This window comes from Odontesthes bonariensis, chromosome 20 (genome assembly GCF_027942865.1).
Source record: "Odontesthes bonariensis isolate fOdoBon6 chromosome 20, fOdoBon6.hap1, whole genome shotgun sequence".
Lineage (NCBI taxonomy): Eukaryota > Metazoa > Chordata > Actinopteri > Atheriniformes > Atherinopsidae > Odontesthes > Odontesthes bonariensis.
In genome coordinates, this window is record NC_134525.1 from 13,476,915 (window position 1) to 13,488,951 (window position 12,037).

General features: G+C 41.2%; 1 protein-coding gene across 4 annotated transcripts in view; it reads left to right on the forward strand.

The window, feature by feature from the left end:
• Positions 1-12,037, forward strand: part of LOC142369859 (enoyl-CoA hydratase EchA19) — a 50,504-nt gene that overhangs the window by 6,260 nt on the left and 32,207 nt on the right. For 2 of the 4 annotated variants that reach the window (XR_012767724.1, XM_075452264.1), the window contains exons 5-7: positions 8,963-9,112; positions 10,271-10,386; positions 10,815-10,960. Coding sequence is in view for 3 of the 4 variants with exons in the window: in XM_075452264.1 (XP_075308379.1) it covers positions 8,963-9,112; positions 10,271-10,386; positions 10,815-10,928 (380 nt within the window). In the remaining variant the exon portion in view is untranslated. Of the gene's footprint in view, positions 1-8,962; positions 9,113-10,270; positions 10,387-10,814; positions 11,809-12,037 lie in introns of those variants that run through there. The other 2 variants (XM_075452263.1, XM_075452262.1) reach the window with 2 other exon arrangements.

Below are 12,037 nucleotides of genomic sequence, written 5' to 3' on the forward strand. Positions count from 1 at the left end.
TTTCTTGAGCGTTTCCAAGCCTGACTCATCACCTGAAGAGGCTTCACATCTCAATCAGACTTATTGTATTTCAGATTCGTCGCTTATCCTCAGAACAAGTTCTTGAGTGAATTTAGAATGTTTTTAGGGTGGAGGTTTCACTCGCAGAATGAACACTGAATACTCAGTGTGTCGGTGGAGCCAGCTGACATTAACATTTCACACACACTCTCACACAGTCAGATTGATAAGCGATGGTCAAGCACGACGCTCTTGCTTTTTCCACTCTGGTTTATCCAGATCGTCTGCACAAAAGCTCGACTCTGACCTCAGCTATGAATACGTTTAAGACTTTTTTTCCTCGTTTTGACTGTTGACACTACTGCTGCCACTTTACTTTTCTTCACCTGGTATTTCAAGTCACTCTTTAAACGATCACTGCTTGACAGAATGAAACTGATGATGGTGTGAAATTCTTCCTTTGTTAGTGTTGTAATCCAAGCTGCTCTGTTCTTTATTTTTATCATCAATCTGGCCTTACATTAGTGCATTTCCTCCACCAAAATAGCCTCCTACTAACAGGAATAAAGCCAGAGTCGCTTTCCAAATATGGAGAGCCCTGTGAGCTGTTAACAGGTTCTGAGTCAGGTTACACTTTTGTTTCTTTTTGTTTTGGTCTTAAGATTCTGGTAAAGGCTCAGAATACCTTGAAAGCCCAGTGGGGCATCATTCTAGAGCAGCAGAATCTCAGTCCAAAACGAAATGAAACCGAACGCTTAGACTTTGAAACATCTGAAATATTTTTCTGCCACTGGATGACCAGAACAATGCGGACTGTGGTTTTATCCCCACTCTGTGTGGGAGGCTCGCAGGCCAAGAGAAGAAGAGGAAGTTTTTCGATCTTACAGTTTGCTTGTTCCAGGCTGTGTGGCAGGAACTCCACTTCTGTTTTTACAGGAAACCAGTCAGTGGGCAGTTGCAAATAGCATTGCACTAGTAGCTGAATAATTAAATTGCTTAAATTTGATTTAAAGTCTCCATGAAATTGAATTTGAAAAGTTTTTATGTCATCTGTTTAGCGTAATGTGACACCTAAACGCCAGCATTCAGCCATGATAGCATAAAAAAAAATGATAGAAAATGAGTTTACAGTTATTCTTGATGGTTTTTAGAGTCTAACCTTTTCCTGGAAAATAATTCAGGATGATGATCCAATTAGACACTTTCTTGAGTTGATATGAAATGGTGGGCGGAGGCTGATCGGGTCGTTGTAGCTGACCACTTAGAGCAGACCGGGCTTTTAATTCGCATCGGCAGCTTGTTTTTTTAAACTTTAATGTTTTCAATGTCATTTATCCCTGTTTGAATTTAATGTGCACCCTTAAATAGAAGAAGTAATTAAGCAGTGACACTAATAGGCAAGGCAAGGCAATTTTATTTGTAGAGCACAATTCGTACACAAGGCAATTCAAAGTGCTTTACAGCTACATAAAATCACAAGAAGGCAATAAAATCATTAAAAATAAAACATAAAAAATAATCATTAATTAATTAATTTAAAAGTGAAGGGTGCAGATAAAATACTAAGCTTCCTTTTTCCTTTTTAAACCTGCTACTTTTAAGATTACCAAATCCAACTGTTCCACAGCCAACGGTAATGTAGTCGGTGTAGTTCAGCTCATTCTACATGTGTCATAGATGAGATGGGGATTTTATTTTTGCCAGACCATTCTATTCCTTCTTCATTTTCAGTTCTGCTGCTCGTTCTGTTTGTGTGTTCTTTGCTCAGCTAATTATATCAGCTGTAGAGAGTAATCTTGTGTTTTCTTTGCGTCCAGGCGTACATCATCTCTCTCTTAATACAAGGAAATCAACTCTGTTTCTATTTTTCAAGCTTTGTTACCATGTTCTCTGTTATCACCCCAGCTTCCTCTTGTTTGTGTGCGAGGATGGAGTCATAGCGCGATAACGTTGGTGACCGTGACCTTTTGGCATCGCGGCCAGAGTCTGCTGGGCAGTCTTGATAAGTAGAAGAGGAAACAACCAACTGCCAGGTTTCCACTGCAGGGCCAAATAGGTTTTACATTTTATTTATGTCACACGGTTTCCTTATAAACAACATTTTCCTATTTTGGCATTTTATATCGCGGTTCGCCCGCTGACTCAGCTGCACTTTGAAAAGATCGAGTTGCACTTGAAATCCTCTGCTGTAAACACGAAGAGGAGACCCAGATTCCATAGGGCCTCGGGTCCCCTTCACTGTGTAAGAGAGGCTTGTGTTGGACCGTTGCAGTATCTCTCATATAGTTGTCATTCCTTTAACCATGCTGCTGGAGGACTTAAAATACAATCATAGTGTTTATAAATAAGGTTGTTGTACTATAATTTACTGGCAGTACTAGATTTAGAGTGTAAACATGCAAGGCTTATCATGTCAGGCCTGTAATTTCACAGGAGGGCATCCCGACAGTGTCTCTCCGTGTGACCGACTGCAAGTCCTGTGCTTTCTGTGCTGTCATTTTACTGTCGATATGCTGGGTTTTGTCCCTATTTTGAATGAATCTTAACTATTAATCAAATTCAAAGTTAATTAGGAGCATGGTATTGAGCTCCAATGATACCCTGTTTACTTTACTTTTACTATATTTTTTTTTGCAGTTACTGTGCAGCTGTTTGCATTTAATGTTTGTGAATGTAATTTAAGCATTTTTTCGCGATGTGTGTTACTACCCCCACAGGTTTACTCCTCGCCCAGGAGCTTTGGGTTTTACCCAGTCAGTGTCACACTGATCAAGACATAATTCTATGCTACGATCCTGTTGTTTGGTCGGTAGACGTAGGTCATAGCTGCAGCTACACCGCAGGGTGATCATCCTTTGCCCCTGAGCTGTGCGTTACTGTTATAACGACAGTCCACTGTTTTTATCCACTATCAAAGATATCCCAACAATTTTTCATCCGTGACAGCTGAAAATTGCACTCTGTATATCGGCCTTAACCAAACCTTAAGGTATGAGATGTAAAGATTTCACTTAGTTGAGAAACATGCTTGCCATTAATATTTCTTTATTCCACAGCCGGTTTATTGCCTGTCTGTTTGTAATGAGAAAGAAGTGGAAAAGCTTCCATAGAAGAGCAGAAGTGGCTGCAGATCAGGGGACAAACAAGAGAAGATGCATAATGTCAGTGTGTTGTATTTCCACTGACTGATTATTGGCACATATCTGAACTCTAAGTGACAAAAGTCTCAGTCTCCGCTCTACATCTGTCACTAGAATTTTCAACTAATCCAACGCCTGCATTCAAACCCCCTCCATCAGCCCGAAAATATGTTTGGGAGGCAGTAAGAAGCGTTGCTGCGGTTTTTACACATTAAGTCGCACATTTCCTCTCCGTAATTAATCCTCAGCCTCTTCATTGCTTCACATTTGCAACGCTTGTTTGTCAACACATTCGAGTCGTTTCCTCCAGCTCGGCTGAAGCGGCTGTGGTTTATCACTCAGATGTACATTTAGAGTGATTATTACTTTGACTGTGGGTTCAGCATTTTTATAGGCATTTTCTGCATAGCTTAATGCTCCACAGCCACCGTCTTCACCCTTCTCAAGCACGCAGTTGGTGTAGTTCACACAAATATTTAAGTAAGGGAATGCTTGAGGGGTGATTGAGATGGGACAAGTCACTGCTTGTTAGGAGTCGATTTTGAAGATCGATGCCTTATAGTGTGAAAAGACAACCGAACTGTACTTTGGTTTCCAATTGTTTAAAGTTGGGAAAATGAGCTTCCGTCGTATTTTACATCAAAAGCACTGCTGTTTATTTAAAGATCCAGTGTCTCTTAGCCATTATTTCTTTTTAATGGTTGAATTCTGTAACCGTTTTTGGGCCGGGCACAGATGGCAGCAGCCTGAGGGAATCCCTGGTGGCTTTGGAGTTGAAAAACCCTCAGAGGCTCACTCCGCTGCTCTGATGTGGGCCGATGGCTACCACAAGGATCCGACAGTTTTCTGGCATGTGATTGGCTGCCGAAACCTGTGGCTTCCTGTCTGAGGCCCCTCTGCCCTGCCAAGGAGGAAATGAGAGGGAGGAGATGGTTGCGTCACAGGAATCTGGTATTAGTGTCTGCTGCTCTTTGAGCTTTCAGAGACCTGAATGAAAAACCACGGTGCTTACTTAATTCCCCCAACGTTATTTTGGCTCCTGAAACCAGAGAAATGAAACAAAGAAAAAATAAAAAAGAGCTGGCACAGGAAAAGGAAACTCAAAATACTACTAATATTTCATTCTACAAGCTAAATCAGGCAGGCATAGAGGTTGTTCAGAATTGATTTAGTGTTACGCCTTTGATTTTACTCTTTGAAATGGAGACTCTCCCAACACACACACCAACCTCCAGCATCCTGCAGTGTCAGTTTCTCCTCCCTTTCCCTTCTTGTCAGTTCTAGGTCCCATCTCTGTGGCTGAATAAGCATGATGAAGAGTAAAAGAGAAGAAGACAAATCTTGAAGTCAAACCACAGACCAAAAGCTGACATGAAATCAGCCAATCCAAACACCTGCTCGGTGACTTTGAAACTGAGCAACATAGTCCAATGGTTGCGTCATCTCACTTCAAACCGGGTTTTCTTTTGCAACTGACGGATTTTCTTCCAGTAAGAATGAATGAACAGAGCTGTTGTGCTGCTGAGATGGAAAACAAGCAACATTACAAGTGGAGAAGTTCACGAGGGCATCATTTAATGAGTAATTGCAGATCGCATTAGTGATATTCACAGTAATCCAAAAGTCAAGCGTGACTCTCGTCTTTACTATCGATTACAACTATTAAGATCGTAAGCGCACAGTTTTTGTCACACTTCTTTACAATATCGTTGTTTTTATGAGCCGCTACACCCTTACTTTCATGGTTCAAGGTCTCATTCTCAGCCTTGGTGGTCTTTTATAATTGTGCTCTGTAAACTAAAGAATACCTTAGTATTAAATCGGTGGGCTAAAGACATGAAATCCAGTTAATTGTGTGGCACTCATCTCTGACCCAGCCCAGCTGAAGTATTTTCCTCATTTCCCACTGAGCGTTTCAAAGCAAACTTCCAAATTGAAGGTCTGCTCTTTTGCCTCTGTCCATTTAGTCTGGAGTTATCCGGAAACTGTTAATCCACATCAAACTTAATCGCATTACCCTCATGGGAGGCCATTGTAGTGGGTTTAGCTTTGATGTGGTAAGGATGCCAGCAGCACCAGGAGCAAACTGAAATACCCAAGTGTGTCATGTTTCACAATGTTCTTGGGTTCTGAGTAGCTGTGGACTGGCAGATGTGTGGTCACGTCCCCTCCCATGGGGCACAGTACTAACATAATGATAACTTTTCTGCCTACATGCAGAGTAGATGCTTGTTATTTTCACCGAGAGTTGAGCACTTCGAAAATATGTAGTGATGAAAACTGGAGATAAATTGTTATTTTAAAGCAAACATACAATCATGGAAAAGAAAGTGCTCTGTCTTTCATTTCTAATGCTTTCTGTGCAATTAAATATTTAAAGAAAAAAGTTAAAAGATCTGGTCTCCACCAGGTCTTAAAATAATGCAAATAGGCAACAAGATAAGACATAAAAGACATGTTGCACCCATTATTTATTGTACTGAAATCAAGTCAAAATGCAGAAGCAGTGTGTGAAAAACAAGCTGCATCCAATAGTTCATTAACTTCAGCAGCAATAACTGTTTTCTGGATGACATTTTTCAGTCTCTCACATTGTTACGGAGACATTTTTTCACTATTCTGTTACAAAGTCTCTCCAGTTCATTGAGGTTTGCAGTCCTCTTGATTATTTTCTTTTTCAGACATTCTTGTGCAGATTTGATGGTGTGTTTAGGACCTTTGTTTTGTTGTATGACCCAATGTCAGCCAAGCTTCAGCTGTCAGACAGGCTGATGGCCTCACATTTTACCCGAGAATAGGAGTTCATGTTTAACTCACTGACAGCAAGGCACCCAGTGCCCTGTGGTACATTGTGGCTGCAAAAAAAAAAAAGCCTAAATCAACACCGCTCCACCCCAGTGTTTGTCATTCCGGTATGAGGTGTTTGTGCTGACATGTTTTACACCAAAACAAACATCTCCATTTCGGTCTCATCTCATCCAAAGGACTTTGTTCCACAAGTCATGTAATTTGTTCAGATGCAACTTTACAAACCGAAGCTGTGCCACCACATTCTTCTAAGAGAGAAGAGGCTTTTTCCTGGAAACCCTCCCAAACAGGTCATATTTGTTCAATCTGGTGAGGATTCTTTAAAAAAAAAAAAATTTCACTCTCTGTTAAACCTTAGGGGTTAACTTTCTTTTTCAGAACTGGATTTGGACTTTCTTTGAAGCAGTCAAGAGAACTTAGGATTTTGCTGCTGTGTCAGGCTAACGCACATGTTGTAAGCAGATAAAATACAAGGAATCACTTCAGTCAGATAAGTAGCGATGACCCTGTGTTGCAGGAAGAGAACCACCAATTCTATCTGGTTATATAATAATAGGCTTTGCTGACTCAAGTTGATCTCTGTTAATAACAAGCCCGTGTTTTGACAATGGACTTATCTGCTTTCAGCAAGAAGGCAGCCTGTGGTTTTCCAAACGTTCAGCTCATTATTGAGGCTGAGATGACAAATCCTCGTTTTATCTTACAGGTACTGACTGATTATCTTTCATCGGGATCACTGACAAACACTTCCTCACCAAAAAAGAAAAAAAAAAGAGAAAAAAAAGAGGATCTCCACCTGAGCCAAGCTCTTTAAAGCCAAATACACCTTTTGAATTGAAAGCTACTTCAAAGCCACTCACAAATATCTCCATTGTTGTTCATGGGGGACAAAGCACGAGTCTGTCAAAGAGCACACATCAGAGACAGGGCTATCAGGGAGAGAAGAGGGTGAGGGGAGGAGGTGCTTCAGACGGATGCTGTGGATAAGAAGGGGGATTCTTCCGGTTACTGATAGCTGTGGTGCCAACAGCAGCACCAAAGACAGACAGACTGGAGGTCAGCTTGCCTTTTAATCTCTTCTTCTTTAAGTCAGGCTTTGTCTTCCTCTGCCTCATACAAGATCTGTGTGCATTTTCTAGCCTGTCTTGTGTCTCTGTCACTCAATTTTCTTCCTCCGTCGGCCTTTTACTGTAATTAAGTGTTGGACGTGACATGGAGAGAGCCTCCTTGTTCTAATTAAGTTTATTGAGCATTAACTCCCTGAGGACTATTGCGTTGCCATCATCATCAGCTGCCAGTGCTTATATGGAACACATCTGAAGCCTCTAAATGTGAATATCTGAAATTACAGTTTGATTTAAAGAAAAAGAACATATTAAAACACTGTATATGTACATAATGTAAGAAAAAAACTCAACTGAGGAAAAACTATGACTAAAGAACTCAGCCTTAATGAGTCTTAATGGTTGTCTCAGCCAGTATTGAAAAGTCTCTGAACCAGTCACATGCACACACACTTGTGTATAAAAGGATCTGTACTAATTTGTATTTGGCTTTCGGCAAAAGGAGTTCAGGTGTCATTTCTATTACATTTCCCCTGCTTAGGGTGCTCAGCTGTAAAGTCAGTCAAATACATTCCTGTAATGAAGGATGACTGAAAAAATGAGTTCACTCAAGCTTTGCAGACAGTGTAGGAATCCCCTCCCTTTTGTGTGTGATTGCAGTCTTCTGCTTGTCAGAACGCCACATATACTGACCATCTGAACACGAACCAGGCTTCTCAGTTGGTCACGCGTATTAACGCTGATATTTCATCCGTTGCATTGTAATCTATTTGAACGACATGGAGAAAGAGGGAAGCTTGTAAAGTAAGAATACAATCCCATTATTTCCCACACCCCAGCAGAGAGGGGAAGAAACTGCACAGGCTTCACAGTAACGTGGGGTAATGGATGTTCGACACATGTGCTCCCAGTAAGAGGTGGTCATATAGAATCAGTGACTTGGGATTGTGGTGTGGAGCAGAACAGTAAGAAGTGTGCCAGTTGCAGCTGGTGCTTTTTAGAAATTAGGATAAATACCAGAAGCTTAGTGTACCTTGGAGTCCACTCTCTCTCTCACTCTCCCTCCTCTCCCTCTGTCCTTCTGGTAGACAGGGTAATAAAGCATGATACAAATGTGTCCAGTGAGACTGAATCAGTGGGAGTTTTCAGTGAGTTTTCAGATCCTCATGTAAAGAAAGAAGAGATACAATTGAAGAGTGAAATAGTGTGAGAACTATGCTCTCCTGACAGAAGTAACCTGTATGTTTGCCAGGAGCACATTAGATTAATTTAAGTGTTTGAACAACCTGAAAACTCCACGCTAGCACAGTGGCCCCTTTTTCTTTTACCATAACTGATTTTTTTTTTTTTACATCATTTCAATTGTTCAGACATTGCTTGTGATGATCTGAGACTCAGCATGGACTCATGCAGACATAAGATGACGTAAAGATCCAAAATCCAGTGTGTGTTAAGCGTGAAAAGGGTCAAACACGGGTGCTGTGTTAGCGAGGCAACTAGATCAGGCAAGTGACAGGTAAACGGGCTAAAACCAAGATGAGTCCTAAAAATCCAAAACACGGGGAGCACGATATGTTTGTCAAAGAGCAGGATGAGAAGGAAATAACCAAAAGCAGGTGAGGCTGGACTACGAGGAGCACTGAGACAATGTGGCAAAGGTAAACTGAAACAGAATATATATATCGTGAGTTAAGACAAAGACAGCTAAGACAGCAAATCTAGAGATTGGAGAGACAGATGGTGATTGGTGTTTTCTTTGATGAAATTAGAACGCGTTAACAGTTAATTTGAGGCTTGGTGCTAAAGGCCTTTTACCTGCGGTGGGGTGCGCTGCCATCGTGGCTGTTACCCAAGTTGTTTGAATGCACTGCAGTATGCTCGAGAATGTATCTGAGCGTCGTGCAGAGGTGGCAGAGATATATTTAATTCTTAAATCAGATCTTTTTCTAGGAGTTCCCCTGATTGACGGAGGCACAGTGCGTCTCCCGCGTCTCATTGGTCTATCAAGAGCGCTCGACCTGATTCTGACTGGACGACCAATTGGAGCACACGAGGCTCTCGCCTATGGACTGGCCAATAGAGTTGTTCCTGATGGCCAAGGTATTTAAGTTGGTTTGGATTTGTTTGTTTATTCTTTATGTCGGGTTTGCTAAGGTTTAAGATGCTTGTTTGGCCTAAAAGAGGAAACGTCTTAAACAAGCGGAAAAAGTTCCTCATTGAAAAGCAAAATTTCAAAGAAGATGAAATCAGTGTAAATCGAAAATTATATCATCTGTGTAAAATTCAGAGCCAAACATTTCTGCTCGACAAGAAGCTGCAACAATAAGGCAACAAGTGCTGCCGAGAGAGTTGAAGAATCCATGGAACATGATCTATATAAATCGTGGTCCAGCACACGGAACTGACTCTGTAATGTTGTTTTTACAGCATGCTGAACAATTTGTTACCCATTGTAAAGACCGGTCATGTAGACACTGAGGCCTGGGATCCGTTTTCACTCAGGAAAGGCTTTTGTTTTTTTTCTTTAAAAAACTCTCTTGCGAGAAACTGAATCATAAATAATGACAATAATTTGTTCCAGTGAATCTGTTTTCTTTATTTGGCTTCAGCACCACAGTGAATCTATAACTCAGCATCAGCACCGTCTACTTCTCTCTCATTCAAGAAGCATTCGGAGGATTGAGTTACGCACAAATCTAATTGTGCCATTTCCTCTGTCGCAGCAGTGCATGAAAGATCCCAAACAATTAACGACAGCATGTGCTCTTCACAGCTCAATCTCTTTTTACTCTCTCTCCTCCCTCCTTAGATTCTAGAAAATGATTAGTTTAGTTCTTTTAGGAAGTTCTTATTCCCACAGTTGATCCACACCCTAATTGCCACTCTGATGGATGATTGCTTTGCATACGTTTAACTTCAGAGGGAAGGGAAGAAGTAGCAGCTCATGTATACACAAAGGAGGCATCAAAGTGTGCCATGAGAAGGGGCGTTCGTGTTTTCCATAGAAGCGATCTGGATGGAGTATTGTGCTTTAATGTGGGTCAGGAGGCGGAGTGGTGGAAAGCTCAGAAACCCAGCAGCAGCATTACTGGACTGACAGTTTTCTAAGTATAGAAAAGGAAAATGGAGACAGTAGTACACAAGGGGCACGAGTGTATGTTCTCTCATGATTAGCCACATATTTTTTTTACTGTATTCTCACTGTAGATCTATCACATGCTTGTCACTGTGTTTACCGACTTTCTGCTGCAACCACAGCTTTACAGGCGGCTGTGCAGCTAGCCAGGCAGATCAGCACCTTCCCTCAGCAGTGTCTGCGGGCCGACCGCTCATCAGCCATGTACAGCTGCTACGATGCTCCGTCTTTCACACAGGTATATCTGATTTCACACTGTTGCGTGTTATCTTTGGGACCAGTATATCAAATTCATAAGCAGTGCTATGCTCCTTTTTTTTTTTTTGCTTTTTTTTCTCAACCGCATCGTTTTGCTGTGTGTCCAATACTTAAAAACGTCTTAAAACGACTTCAGATTTGTTCTCGCTGGGTTAGTTAACTCTGTCATATTTGTTATTTCTGAAAGGCAACATAAAGGTGCATAGGTGAGCTGGACAGCAGCTGCACAGAAGGTGCTTATGCAGGACTGTAGTAAAATGGTAGAATATTAAAGTACACATCCATTCCCGTTCTGACCTTCTTAATTTGATGCATTTTTCTTTTGTCTTTTCAGTTTTATTTAAGTCAAAGTGAAGCAGACTGGGCTCATTAACTTTCTTTTGGATTCATGTCTCTTTTCCTGGCCAGGCCATGCAGTATGAATTTGAGCGTGGCGTTCCCATCATCCAAGCAGAGGCTGTTGGTGGGGCGATCAGATTCACCACTGGAGAAGGAAGAGGAGGAAATTTTTCCAAGGATTAAGTGTGCAGACGTCGTGTTCAATGTGGTTTCAGGTGATCTAACACATCTTGCTGCATCCTCGTTGCCTTGTTGTGGGTTGCATTTGTGAGAAATATGAATAGTTTTTAAAGAAATATTATCTCAAAAGCTGCATCTGCAGCACTGTGCAAAACTCTTTTTTTTTTCAATTTTGCTTCCAAGCACTCAGACTTTCTTCCATTCTTTTAAATTGGTCTTGAGCAATTGTTCTCCAGTATGTCTGAAGGTCTTTCAAAGTTTTTCTTTTAGACATCAGCTGCTTTTTCAGTTATTAGCAGTCCAGTCCTTGTACCTGAACATTTTCAGAGGAATGTTTTTCACCTAACTCAAGGGATGAACCATTATTGCGCCATCTATTGTCCACTGAAGCCTCATCAGAAATGGTCTCATAACTTAGGCCGAAACCTCACTGGTAAAGTTATAAATAACCCTGACAGTCTCCATTTTAGGGTGGCTGTCAAGAAGCCATTTTTAAGGATTTGAAACGGGGAGAAAAGGCTCAGGTATTCCAAATGACACAAGAACTGGACAGAAAACCAGTGGCAACAGGTCTGATGGAGGGATGAATCCTCCCCAGAGCCCCAACGTCAATATTATTGAAGCAGTGTGGGATCATCTTGGCAGAGAACGGAACAAAAGGCAGCCAACATCCAAAGAAGAGCTTTGGGATGTCCTTCAAGAAGCCAGGAGAACTATTCCTGAAGACTAAAGACATGACAAGAAAGTTTGTCTATGAGGGTTCAGACTTTAGTAAAAAAATAAATATGCTCATACCAAATATTGACTTTCAAGCTTGTTATTATTTTACAAACTCCTGCCTTATATACTGTATTTACATGTTTGTTTGCAAGTTAATAAAATACTGGCCCTGCTTCCTGTTTTCCTTGCAACATACAAAGAAATGAGGGGTGGCTCAAGACTCTAGCACAGTGCCATAAAAGACAATTATATAAAATGGCCTTGTCATTATAAATCTTCAGTTGTTATATTCGCTCTGTCAATCCTCAAACTCCATGCTTCGTTCAGCAATGTTTTCAGATGGGTTTGATGGAACCAAGAATACACATACTGCTCAAATTCGTCTGCGAACT